We start from the raw sequence: 14527 nt of genomic DNA, 5'->3' as shown, positions 1-14527 counted from the left end.
GTATTCTTGCTGCTGTTGTTGCATACATAGAAAAGGTTCTATCCTTCTTTGGCACCATTTGGCCGACCATGCCCAGGAGAAATTTGAGAAACCAATATGAGTTCCAACAAATAAGGCATTAATTAGTTGGGAAAAGTATCAGAGATAAGTGGATATTAACAACAGTTTGCACAATCTCCTGCCATTATGCATAATCCACAATAGGCTTTAGGTTTTGATAGGCCTAAGGTGCATGGATTTTTCATCTACTCTGTCCTTCATCTGCAGTTAATGATCAGAAACATGGCCTTTAGTTGTGCCCTTAGCTAAAGTTGGTCACACCCAGAGAGATCTTCATGGTGATGGAGGCTTCTTGAGAACAGCCACTTTGGGCTCAGAGGCTGGGCTGAGGACAGTTCTGCATAAGGAGATCGTTTCATGCTTTTTTCTGGCTCACACACCTAAAACTATCCACTCCTAACAATGTAGCATGTGGGAAGCAGGCAGAGAACACCAGACATATTCCACACCTATTTCCAGAAATCTCCTTTGTAAAATTTGTAAATCCTTTCTGGATTTAGTTTCCCCAACTGTCTCTTTTTTCTTCCAGATATCAGTGCAGCTGTTCTTCTGTTTAGGAGTACTGAACTGCTAATAGAGGGAAAGAGTTGAAATAGATATTAGCAAGCATTATACAAAATAGCAGGTGATGTCTCCTACCCGTTTGATTTGAAATCATCCCATGTGGACATGAAGCACAATCATAGCAACAAAATGGCAATCCCTCCTTCTTTTTTCTGCTGTAGCCTGGCTGGCAGCGATCATTACACAAGGCAAGGGGCAGCACCTAGCCATAAAAAGAGGAGAAAATGTAGCTCTCTTGTGCCTTGTGAACAACACCGTTTTAACCAAAGAGAAGAGATCAGCTGACTGGTTGACATAATTCCAGAAAGGTGTGTTGTATACATAAATAAATTGCAATGTAAATATTGAGAGTGAATGAGAAGGAATATTGAACTCTTCATCTGCATAAAGATGGAGGATGGAGAGAGGACAGGGAAGACAACATACTTTGAAATGCAGGGAGTTGATGGGGAAGGTAAAATAGGAAGCACCACAAGACAATCAATCTTCTTTCAAAACAAGGGGTAACTTAGTGTCCCCTTGTCTTCTGAGCTGTAAATCTCACTTGGTTCAGCATGATTTACTCCTACATAAATGTGCAAAGCATTCAAATGTTAGACTGAAATATGTGGGATGTGGAACCTTTGGTCCACCAGATGGTATTGGACTGCAATTCTCCTCAGTATGAAGACCAGCCTGGCCAGTGATCAGGGAGGATGGGAGTTGGGAGCCAACAATATTCCATATGCAATACAGTGGAATATATTACCATTATATACTTTCAAACCAGAACTCTAAGGAAGAAAATATTTACTTCTCACCTCATGTACAATGGTAAAATAACATGGGTTATACTTAAACAATTTGCTAATTAATGATAAAGAATATCTACATTAACCTTATTATTTGGATTCTTAATAATAATATCTCATTTTTAAAAATCCAATGGTCCCACCTGATTAAAAGATCTGTGCCATGTGATTGCTTCCTCATCCATGCTGAAGTCTATGTTTTGTGAATCTTGTGGAACTATCTTTCCTACTTTCACTCGGGAGAAGGTTTGGTTTGGAAAAGTAACCCAGTTAATAATATCAAATCCACCTGCTAACTCCCCATTCTCATCAAAGGACACTAAGTCACCAGCACTGTTGTTGAAGGAGATACTCCTCAAGAACGAGTGCAGCTAGGCAGAAGAAAACAAAGGGAAAGTTTGAAAAAGGAGAGCTTTTGTGGAAACAAGAAGTATCCATCATTATATAATAATAATAATAATAATAATAATAATAATAATTTTTTATTTATACCCCGCCCTCCCCAGCCAAGGCCGGGCTCAGAGCGGCTTACAAGCAATAATAAAAACAAGATGAGTGATTACAACTTAAAAACAAAAATAAAATACAACATTAAAATAATGGAACATTAAAATATTAAAATTGAGCCTCATTGCAGGAGAAGGAAAAGAAAAAAGAAAAAGGGGGCGGAGGGAATCAAATTGGCTCCAATCCAAAGGCCAGGCGGAACAACTCTGTCTTACAGGCCCTGCGGAAAGAGATCAGATCCTGCAGGGCCCTGGTCTCATGAGACAGAGCGTTCCACCAAGTTGGGGCCAGTGCTGAAAAGGCCCTGGCTCTGGTTGAAGCCAATCTAACTTCCTTAGGGCCTGGGACCACTAGGGTGTTGTTATTTATGGACCTTGAGGCTCTCCGTGGGGCATACCAGGCGAGGCGGTCCCGTAGGTACGAGGGTCCTAGGCCGTGAAGGGCTTTAAAGGTCAAAAGCAGCACCTTAAATCTGACCCTGTACTCCACCGGGAGCCAGTGCAGCTTGAAAAGCACTGGATGAATATGCTCCCATGGCAGAGACCCTGTGAGGAGCCTCGCTGCAGCATTCTGTACCCGCTGGAGTTTCTGGGACAGCTTCAAGGGCAGCCCCGCGTAGAGCGAGTTACAGTAGTCAAGCCTGGAGATGACTGTTGCATGGATCACTGTGGCCAGGTCGGGGCGGGAAAGGTAAGGGACCAACTGCTTGGTGCGGCGAAGGTGGAAAAATGTCGCCTTGGCTGTTGCTGTGACTTGCGCCTCCATGGAAAGGGAGGCATCAAGGATTACACCCAAACTCTTAACGGAAGGCAATGGCACTAATTGGGCCCCCGCAAGAGAAGGGAGTTGGTCCCTCATCCCCATGCTATCCCGACCTAGCCATAGGACCTCTGTCTTCGAAGGATTTAGTTTCAATCGGCTCCCACGAAACCATCCAGCCACAGCTTCCAAGCATCTGGTCAGTGTGTAAGGGGCCGAGTTGGTGTGGCCATCCATCAGTAGATAGAGCTGAGTGTCATCAGCATATTGATGACAGCCCAGCCCAAAGCTCCGGATAATCTGGGCAAGAGGGCGCATAAAGATGTTAAAAAGCATTGGGGAGAGAATTGCGCCCTGCGGCACTCCACACACCAAGGAGTGGCGTGACGACATTTCCCTCCCTAGTGCCACCCTCTGTCCCCGACCAGAGATAAAAGAGCACAACCAGTTACGGGCTATGCCCTGTATCCCCACGTCTGCAAGGCGATGGTCCAGAAGATCATGATCGACCATGTCAAAGGCTGCTGACAAATCTAAAAGGATCAGCAGTCCTGACCCGCCTCGATCCAGTTGTCTACGAATATCATCTGTTAGGGCAACCAGAGCCGTCTCCGTCCCAAAACCAGGACGGAAACCGGACTGAAATGGATCTAATGCCGATGTTTCCTCCAGAAACCTACCAAGCTGTTCAGCAACCGCTCTCTCAATTACCTTACCCAGGTATGGAAGATTTGAAACTGGGCGGTAATTGGATAGGTCTAAGGGATCTAATGAAGTTTTCTTTAAGAGTGGACGCACCACTGCTTCCTTCAGTTCCCCTGGGAATGTCCCCGTGTCAAGGGACAAATTGATAATTTCAACCAGGGGGGTCCGCGCAACATCTGGACACTCCCTAATCAGCCAAGACGGGCACGGATCAAGGAGGCAGGTGGTGGGCCTACCAACTTGGAGGAATCTATCCACATCAGTAGGGAGTATCCGATCGAAATGGTCCAACACTGGACCTGAAGTCAGTCGAGGGGCCTCCAGTTCAGTCACTGTGTCTAAATTGGCAGGGAGGTCACGGCGGAGCAACAGGACTTTCTCCGCAAAAAAGCTCGCGAATGCCTCACAGCTGTGGGTCGAATTTGTGCTTAAATTTGGTTGTCCTCCTAAGGACGTTATTGACCTTTATATTTCACACAATATAAAGTAGTCCAAAACTGTGCAGTCTACAACATTTGAAACACATTAGTATTTCTAGCAAGTACAGCTGGCCTGCCACTTGCGTGAGGGTTCAGCTCTGGGGTCCTTGTGCAAAGGCAAAATGGTGCCATGTCAGGAAGCCCTGGAAGTGCCCCTCCTGCAAGGTGGGTGTGCAGGGAGAAGGGGGCAAAGAAATGGAGAGCATATCATGGTGTGTTTTCCCTGATCTCCTTTGTTTGTTTGTTTGTTTGTTTGTTTACTTTTCCCCATCCAAGAGATGCTTCCACATGTCTTGACTGCATATGTTCCTAGAGAGGCAGGGAAAGGGTACAGAGTGCCATAACTCCTTCAACTACTCCTGCAAATGGAAGGGAAGTACAGGTCCTATCTTGATTGTGGCTCCTTCAGCTTGAAGGAAAGGGAAAACAGTTAAGGATTGAAAAGAATGTGGGAATAGTTGTAGAGGAAAAGTAAAAGCTGTAAGCGGGTGTGTGGGTGTGGGTGTGTGTGTCTGTGTCTGTGTGTATTCATTCTATGGACTGTGTGTCATCACCCATTAAATTAGCCCCAAGCAAAGGTTTATTCTGAATAGGAAATCTCACCTGCCAAGGTTGCAGTTTTGGAGGATCGAGCCCACCTCTGCCTGCCATCATTCTGCGTTTTGACCTGGATGAGTGCATCTGATGTAAAGTATGTGCAATGGCATAAACCGCATTATAGATACTGTAACTTTGGCCAGTCATGGTCATTTCAAAAATATGCCCAGGAAGGCTCTCCAGACTCTCGTGGCCAGTGCAGGTCTTTGTGTTTTCCTTGTGCCCATTGGAAGCAGAAAATAAACAGTTGAATGCCTGTTGCCAAAAAGCCTGGAGGAACCCATCTCCATTTGGAGAGTTGGGATTCAGGGTCTGAAGGAAGTCTTTAAATCCCTGGAGTTTCTCTGTGTGAATTGCAAAAGACAAGGCACCATCAAAGACTTGTATGTCATAATACCTTTGCATTGTTTCCGAAGAGAAAGCCCACTGGGCTGTCAAAACCCACACTGTGCCTGCAACATCTTCTGCTGATGAATAGAAATATTGCAACCATTTCACAACTGTAATGGTCTGAGGTTCTGCACACAGAACCACTATGTTAACTTCTGAGGCCATCAGGAAAGAGGACTTGGTCCGAAGGAGTTCCAGGGAACTAAAATGATCTATACCCTGAGATATGGCTGGTAGTTTTTCATTGAAAGCTGTACAGACTCCATGCTGGGAAAGCATTGGCACTAAGCTTTGCATAAAGGTCTCTCCATTTTCATCATCGGATGCCACAATTCCTACCCATGTCCACTGGAAATATAGAAGTAGCATGACAATCCCTGCATATTGATATTTCTCATTGGGCACCGTTCGGTAGAATGTCTGGGGCTGCAACTCTGGGCTTCTCACTGGAGCTAATACACAGTAAGCAATCTGGAGGAAGAAATCAAACCCACAAGAATTGGAGAGTTAGAGCAAATGGTTATGGTTCATCCCAAGTATCTGCTTGAAGAACAAACCTATAAGAATTTCTTGACTCCATTTATGGATGCATGTTGATCTCAGAAGAACGTTATGCATCTAAAGCCCCTCCGCTTCCACCACTACTGCATAGCTCCCCCACGTTCTTTTGTATCAGGTTTTTTTTAATTCACTTTATCATAAAAATGAACCAAAGCAAAAGACAGTATTGAGAACCCAGAAGATAATTAATGAATTAGAAGCAGAAGAGATTCACAGCCCCCACACTTACTATACCTGTGGAATCTTGTAGATGCCTAAGATAGTAGCCATGTGGAGGGAGATATCAGAGTCAAGTCCCCCAATAATAGCTATCTTTTGTTCTTTCTTGTCACATATAAAGTTGGGGGCAATCCTTTCTGTGATGCACAGAAGTTTCAGGGTGTTCTGATAAGTCATCCTTGCATTTACGTAGCTATCAGTGATGTGGAACCCAAAGGTCATATTCGGTACGATATTAGGATTCTCGTTTATTTCTTTCACAGCAAACACCAGGGAGAGAGTATTCTGGTAGCACTTCAGTATTTCTCTAATAAAAGAGTTATACTTTGTGTCAGAGGTATTCTCATCCTCTCCCTCTTAAGCACATAGGTAACTTTCTGGCTTTCTCTGGCAAATCCCAAAAGATTAAATAGAACAAATAAGCAAAAAACAGACAAGCAAACCATATATGCATTGTGAGACTTGACAGTTCATAGCCGAAACCCAGGAACAATATTCAACCAGCTTTAAGAATATTGCATCTAAAAAGTTTTTAATTTTGTGCAGAACTTTCATATCCTGAAAGACATATACTGTATGTAAATTAACCTCTTATCTGCAGGTGTACCACTGGTGCCTAAAATTATGGGTCCTCACAGGCGGCTAACCGAACAGCCATTCCTCCTGTGCTAATGTTGCAAAGGAGGACTAGAGTTTGGTGTAGGTGGTGTGGGTTCTACATCAGGTGGAACAGGATATATTCTTTCTTAGTAACTGAGTTTCCATCTTTCCCTCCTTCAGATAAGATTGGGGCTGTACCAAAAATACTGTAGTCATTGTTAGTCATACTCTAAGAAGGCCTATTATGATTAATAGATCAGAAGAAGAAGAAGAAGAGTTTGGATTTGATATCCCGCCTTTCACTCCCTTTAAGGAGTCTCAAAGCGGCTAACATTCTCCTTTCCTTTCCTCCCCCACAACAAACACTCTGTGAGGTGAGTGGGGCTGAGAGACTTCAAAGAAGTGTGACTGGCCCAAGGTCACCCAGCAGCTGCATGTGGAGGAGCTGAGACGCGAACCTGGTTCACCAGATTACGAGACTACCGCTCTTAACCACTACACCACACTGGCTCATCAGATGAACTTAGGTGTATTAATTTCAGTGGGTCTACTCTGCAAATAAGCCGGATAGATACTACTTTGTTTTGCAAAAACAAGTTTGCAACTGCTCTTTTTATTAACCAATATGGTTTACATTGTATAGCAGAGGATATAATCCAAAATCTATGATATTCACGTTTCACAGCATCTGTGACTGTCAGATTAAATGCTTCTGGTGAATGTGAGGATCAAGCTTTGTTGCAAAGGAAAACCAGACATTAATGGTGTGAAAGGAAACACAGAGGGAGGTTGAGGATGAAGTTGGGAGAAGGCGGTGAGAACCATGGGATCAGGTGATGAGAAAGCAGAACAGGCAGAAAACAGTAACCTCATGAAGCAGAATAAAGGAACAAAGAAGAAGATACCAAGATCACAATGTAAAGAGAAGAAAATATATATTTAACATTCCTACTGGGGGGGAAATCACGTGGAAATGTGTTCTGAGCATGCCAGTGTATGTTTGGTGTAATTGTAGCAATCATGAGCTCACCAAGTGTACACTATGAAGGATAGGGTTTTTTTACTTACAAAAGTTCATCTGTAAGCTTTGTGTTTGGGTGCTCATGGAAAATGATTTCTTCAAATACAAAGCCGAAATAAGAAACAATTCCTCCAATGACTAGGTCCCCTCTCTGATAATTCTGGTATGGAAGCTGGAACGGCTCCGACATGGTGCATCTAGCAGAGTGTTCCTTGCTCTCAGTTGGAGGCAACTGTAGCCACAGGAAGAGAAGAATCTGCAGCAGAAAGGTTCCTACCATCTTGGGGCCAACAGGGATGTTGAAAGTCATATTTGTATCTCATCCTCCATAAACTGCATCACAGTAGTTCTCATTGAATGACTCTGGATTATTTTGATAAAGGAAAATGCCAATGATCTGATTCATGAAGACCTGCATGTTCAGAATTTCTTATCTGGGCTCTGAATGACACAGGATTTATTTTATATACACTTTCACACACTGACATTGATTGTGTTTATGGCCTGAAAAAGTGTACAGGGGATTTGGGAAGATGAATGATAAATCCCAGCAATTTGAGATAATTACTAGTTCCAAAGTTATCTCCTTAGAGCATTGAGCTCTGTGACTTCTAGTAAGATCAAAATAATAATGCATATTTGTTATTGAGTAGTTCTCTTGTAATTGCGAGTGTCACAGGCAAGCAAGCAGTCCAGCTGCAAACTCTTGATCTGAAGGGAACTTTCCAGTTTCCCAAAAACTCTTCCTCAATCTCACCTGCACTATTTCCCCCAGCTGTACATGTGTCACCAATGGAGACATGATTTTCAGGATTTTGTACCACAGGGGTGTTTCCTTGTATACCAGTTAAGGGGAGAAAAGAAATACGTAAAATAATGCAGGATCCAGTTGCAGGTGCAATAAAGAGTATGACATTTCCTTACAGAAAAGTCTAGCGTAGTGCTGTGGACATATTGTATCTTTATTTCAGTAAGGCTTTGGACAAAGTCTCCCCCACCCCACCCCACCCAATCTTCAGAGTGGAATGAGGGAACTGTTAGGTGGATTTGTAGATGGTTGACGGATGGATCCCATTTTGTTGCAATCCAGGTAATGTGCCAAGACAGTTGTGCTCAAAGACATTGCCACAGAATTAGTACTGATCCTCATCAGTGGCAGTGATGGAAATAATTAAGCAATTAACCACTGCCCTAATTGTGTCCTCACAGTTTCTTGCAAAGGAATTCTTGGAGCTGCTCCAGATCTTTTTTATCATTTACTTGTTAATTCTTTAATTATTTCTTTACTTGTTGATTCTTTAATGTCTAGGGACATGAGTATCCCAGATTTCTAATTACTGTATTTTTCGCCCCATAGGGCGCACCGGGCCATAAGGCGCACCTAGTTTTTTGGAGGGGAAATAAAGAAAAAAAATTAATCCCCCCCCCAAGGTGCAAGACTGGGGCGGGGGAAGCCCGAGCTTCCCCCGACCCCAGCCCCCAGAACAGGCTGCTCTCCGCAAGCCGTGGGAGCCCTCCCGCGGCTTGCACAGAGCTACCCGAAGCCCCGGCGCGACTGCTCAGCGCGCCGGGGCGTCGGGATAAGAGGCAGCGCCACTCAAGCCGGGGGAGCTCTCACTCTCCAGGCTTCAGCGAAAGCCTGCATTCGCCCCATAGGACGCACACACATTTCCCCTTCATTTTTGGAGGGGGGAAAGTGCGTCCTATAGGGCGAAAAATACGGTACATACACGTAATTAAAATAGCAATAACAGGCACCAAAAAACACGAGCATGATTCAGACTTCTGGATTATTTAAAACTGTCTTCTTATTAGCTGCTCCCTGCTGTTCAGCTCAGGCCTCAGTAAAATAACATAGCATTTGGGGATAAAGATGCAGCCCAGTAACCCACAACTGGAGGCCAAGATGGAGAAGACCTCCACAGCCACCATGTATTTGCCCTTGGTGCTCAAGTAGGTTGGAACAAAGGAGAGCCACACACTGCAAAAGACCAACATGCTGAAGGTGATGAATTTGGCTTCATTGAAACTGTCCGGCAACTTTCTAGCTAGGAAAGCCACCGTGAAGCTCACTATGGCCAGTAAACCCATGAATCCCAGGACACAATAAAACATGATAGTGGAACCTTCATTACATTCTAGTATTATTTCTTCAGTCATTGAGTGCATGTCAACATCTGGGAAAGGAGGAGAGGTTGCCAGCCATATGCTGCAGATTGTGGCTTGAATAAGGGAGCAGGAAAGAACAATTGGGGTGCCCAGTGGCTTCCCTACCCACTTCCTCATTTGGGACCCTGGCTTGGTGGCCATGAAAGCTAGAACCACAATGGCAGTTTTGGCCAATATGCAAGAAATTGCCACTGAGAAGATCATGCCAAAAGCAGTTTGTCGAAGGAGGCAGGTCACTTCCTCAGGCTGGCCAATAAAGAGCAGAGCACAAAGGAAGGAGAGCAGGAGGAAAAGGAGGAGAATATAAGTGAGGTTGCGATTGTTGGCTTTAACTATGGGAGTATCTCTGTGCTTTGTGAATATTTGAAGCACCAAAGCTGTGATGCAGGAAAAGAAGAGGGCAAACGTGGCCAAACTGATCCCCAACGGTTCTCCAAAAGACAAGAAAGTTTTGACTTTGGGGAGGCAGCCATCCTGTTCACTTTTTGCATATTGATCTCCAGGGCATTCTAAACATTCGTCCATGTCTGAAAAAGAAAAAGAAATAAACATCTTATTTTTAATAAAGTTATTCTGTCGTCAAATTGTCACAATGCATCTAAGAGATGCCAGAATGTATATTTGCTACTTCCATACTGTTTTCCCACTAGAGAAAGGAGCTTCTGATGCACAGGTAAAATTAAAGCGTGTGATGCATTCCTTACCCTCCTTGATTGCAATCTTCCCTTCTGGACACGGAAGGCAATCATAGCAGCAGAATGGCTTTCCTTCTTTCTTGTTCATTCTATAACCTACATGACAATTCTCATTACACAGAGAAGTGGGTTGTGCCTGTTCATAAATGAAAGAAGGAAATAGTTTGGGACTTATCTTCAAATAGTAAAAATGACAGTTAAGCTATAGATTGCTATAGGTTTTTTGTTTTATCTGAAGATGATCTTAAATTCAGCACTAATGGTAGCATGGAAACTTCTACCATTACTCTAGTACCTTTGCCTTTATGAAAACCGTATTGGTAAGTATTTGAACTTCTTCAGAGATTAGCATGCCAATATCTTATCAAATTAGAAAATGTTCAGGTGAAAGCTTATTGGGTCAGTATCTCCTGAATATAGAAATCGCTCAAGTGCTTTTGACTCACAGTTGCAATAGAAATTATTGAAATTCTGCCCTGTCCAGTGTCTAACCACTGTTCCTTTTACTTGGAACTTGCAAACTATGCTTCCAATGGTTTCTCTGGCAACATTCAGTGCCTTTGCTTTCTTTTTGTACATTTGTATGGAAACATCCATTGAGTTGAGATATTTCAATTGCTTTGGCAAAGAGCTGAAGTTCTGTAAATTTTGATAATAAACCTGATTTGCAATGGTGGTTGAATAATTTTGATTGCAACTGTAATTGTTTGCTTTTGATGGATTTTTGCAGTGCTGTTTGCTTGCAGAGTTACCTTCTTCATCACTTGCATGTGTCTTAAAATTTACTTTTGCGGAGCCAGGTGCTAAAAATAATAGTTTGTACCTGCGGTTTCTGTGAACATTCACTGTTAATCATTTAGCTCAGCAGCCAATGCAAGGGAATGTGTTTCGTATGTTTACCATAATGCTGCAAACCAATGAGCAGCTTTCAATAATGAATTGACTGTGCCTGGAGTAACTGTGGGGTACAAATTACGGCTGTGGAACAGATTTGGCCAAATCCCAGGTTGAATTGGGCTGATTCTGAAGGAAAGGCAGGCAGCATCTGCAAAGAGCAGCACAGAGAGCTCCTTGCAACAGAGCTTTCAAATAGCCCCACACTGCACTTTGGATATGTGTGCCTGTTCCAAGCAGGGGGACACATGAGTGCAGTCAAACTGAGCAGGAATGAGCCCGTTAATGAGTAGAGGGTTCAATCCTGATGGTTGCATGGGTCTTCTTCACCAGTTCCAAGCCAAATTAAATTTTTCTACTTTCGGCCATATTGTCTGAGGGAGGTTGATTTTGGCCCAGGTGTTTCCTGGCCCAGCACCAGAGTGCGCTGGGGCCCTGTGCAGAATCCTGAGAAGGAAGGAAGGGACAATAATAATAATGTATATACTAATTAAAAGACATACTGGGCTTCCTCAAATTTCACTGACTAGTGACACTTTCTTTATAGCTGAGACACTTCTGCAAATAGACATAGAAACAAGACAGCTTCCTTTTATCAGTGCTACAGCCTGATATTTCCTTTACAGATCTAGTCTGATTCTGATAATTGATGATTCAATGTGTTGCAATGAGGCAGTTTTGGGACACTGAGCAAAAAACTAGAGAAAACCCTGAATAAATTCTTACCTGGTTGAACCAGTTGGGCCACATGATACCATCATCATGAATGGTTAACCTCTTTTCTGGGGGAGCTTGTGGGTCCATTGTTCCAACTTTGACTCTCAGAAAGGACTGATTTGGGAATGTGACCCAATTTATAACATCCAATCCAGCTACTAATTCCCCATTTTGGTCAAAAGAAACTTCTTCCCCAACACTATTATTAAATGAAACACTCCCCAGAAAGTGGTGGACCTAAGTTTGAAGAGGAAAAAACAATTAATGAAGTTGCCAAAAAAGATTAAATTTTAGTAATATTCGTACAAATAGAGTGCTTATCTTTAACATTTAAGACCTATAGTTTGTGGTCCATTTAAAAGTTGTATCTTAGTGTTTTTCTTTCTCTGTTTTTAATGAGTCTCTTCTTCAAAAATGGATGGAGCTAAAAAGAAAAAAGGAATTAATGAGCAGTGCTGTTTTCTAGAAAAAGAGGTGCTGGAACTCACCACAAACACCTTCCTCGTTCCCTTGAAATAGCAATGGCGCCCCCCGGAGAGGGGAGAGAACAGAGTTCCAGGGAGTTCCAGCTGAAAAAAGACCTGCTCATGAGCAGATACAAAAGAGCAACATTGTGGAACACTATATTCATTTTAAATGTTTTGTGAAGGTTACTTTCAATGGTAGCAATGTTCATTGTGGTGGTAAATGTGGTTCTTTTAAGAATTACAGTAAGTCTTGGCCCAAATTTCATAGAAATTAGACCACAAATATTAGACAGGATGTACCTTCAGATAGGAGGATAAGCTGTGTAGATAAGCTGCTCATCACTTTCCAGGGATACAGGGCTGCCTTTGTAGAAATTGTGATAGCATGATATTGTGTACCTAGCCATCTATAGCCATATTTTGCTATTTCAAGTACAAGTTTAAAGTGATAGCAGAATTTCATCCTCTATGTTATCCTAACCATTAGTGGATAGTCACTTCCTCCCCGAGAGGAAATGGGAATGGGTTTCCCCTACTGACAGAGGTAGTCAAGAAAAGTCTGACTTTTAGCTCAGCTCCAGAGTTGATTACAGACATTTGTATTAACTGGAAGACATTACCTGCCAGGGCTGTTGATTTGTAAGTTCCCATCTTGCTCCTTCTGCCATTGCTCTCCAATTTAATTTGGTGGACTGCATGGTGTGCAAAGCATGTGCCAAAATATAGATTGCATTGTAGATGCTGTAGCTGTGGGCTGTCATGCTCGTTTCAAAAACGGACCCAGGAAGGCTCTCAATATTCTCCTCTCCAGTACAGAGTTTGTCATCTTTCTTCTCTGAAGCAGAATCATTAAAACCACAATTAAATGCCTCTTCCCAGAAAACCCTGAGAAAACGATCTTCTTTTTCCAAGGTAGGCTTTCTCATCTGAATAAATTTCTGGAATCCTGGAAGATCCTTACAGTGAACTGCAAAGGATAGAGCCCCATGGAGGAATGTGATGTCCCAACCTCTTTGAAAGGGAAATGAGGTGAAATCCATCTGGGCTGTCATAATCCAGACTTTTGTATTTCCTTGCATTGACACATCATTCGTTTCTGCAAGTCTGGGTATCGTTCTCATTACCATAATTGTGTGAATTTCACCATGCACAACTACAACATTGGCAGTGCTTCCCACAATAATCCTGGTTGTTTTTGAACCTTCTTCCACCACTTCATCAAACTCACCAGAAGAGGTATCCATAGGGAAACTTTCTATAAAATCAAAGCTGATACCCTTCTGGGCAAACATGGGGAGAACATTTTGTACAAATCTCTCTCCAGTGTCATCATGGAGAAAAAGCACACCAATCCACACCCAACGGAAATGGAGCAGTAACTGGAGGATCCCCTCGTATTGCTGAGTCCCACCTGGGAATATCCAGTGGGTGAAAAGGGCTTGAATGTCATTAGTCGTCACAGGAGAAGAGCCATAGATGAGCTAAAGAGGGTCATTAATAAAATCAAGGGAGGAAAGATAATAACAAATGATGATATCAAAACCCCCAAACCAGATTTCAATATGTTATATATATTATATATTATACATTATATATTATACATTATATTATATATTATATATTATATATTATATATTATATATTATATATTATATATTATATATTATATATTATATATTATATATTATATATTATATATTATATATTATATATTATATATTATATATTATATATTATATTAACCAGGGGGATTCAGCTTTTTGTACCTCAGGCTACAAACACTTTGGGTTACAAACTCCGCTAACCTGGAAGTAGTACCTCGGGTTACGAACTTTGTCCCAGGATGAGAACGGCAATCGTGCGCCAGCAGTGCGCCTACAGTGGGAGTCCCCATTAGCAAAAGCGCCCCTCAGGTTAAGAACAGTTTTGGGTTAAGAGCAGTTTTGGGTTAAGAACGGAGCTCCAGAAGTTCATAACCTGAGGTACCACTGTATTTCTTTTCATTTATAATCTGTAGTGTGGGGAAATACTTGGATATTAATGTATTTTCATCAAATAGAAGTATTATGCAGTTGTGTTTACGGCAAAATTTGCTGCCTTTCATATGCAAAGGAGGATAAAGGAAATAACAGGTAAATGGCTACCAAGACAGGAAAATGTCTACAGCTAGAGAAAGGAGCCCCTGAGCTTAGATAGCATGGCATTGTGTGGAGTACTGTAAGAGTTTTCAGTCAAGAGTTAACTGGAGGGCTAAGTTTGATCAAGGAGAAGGAGAATTGTGGGGATACCAGGCGCACCAGCTCCTAGGGGCCGAGGCAGTTTCATCCCCATC

At 42.5% G+C, this 14527-nt stretch overlaps 1 protein-coding gene across 1 annotated transcript; it reads right to left on the bottom strand.

The window, feature by feature from the left end:
• Window positions 1–9047: 9047 nt before the first annotated feature.
• Window positions 9048–11815, bottom strand: LOC308575549 (vomeronasal type-2 receptor 26-like; the record flags this gene model as incomplete). Its single annotated transcript, XM_081174307.1, has 3 exons — window positions 9048–9949; window positions 10127–10253; window positions 11738–11815. 3 exons carry the CDS (start codon window positions 11813–11815, stop codon window positions 9048–9050), a joined length of 1107 nt encoding a protein of 368 aa, XP_081030433.1.
• Window positions 11816–14527: the final 2712 nt, after the last annotated feature.

Source organism: Podarcis bocagei (genome assembly GCF_964188305.1).
Source record: "Podarcis bocagei genome assembly, chromosome: 16".
Taxonomy (NCBI): domain Eukaryota; kingdom Metazoa; phylum Chordata; class Lepidosauria; order Squamata; family Lacertidae; genus Podarcis; species Podarcis bocagei.
Note: the sequence above shows the minus strand (reverse complement) of the source record. Positions and strands in the feature narration are given on the sequence as shown.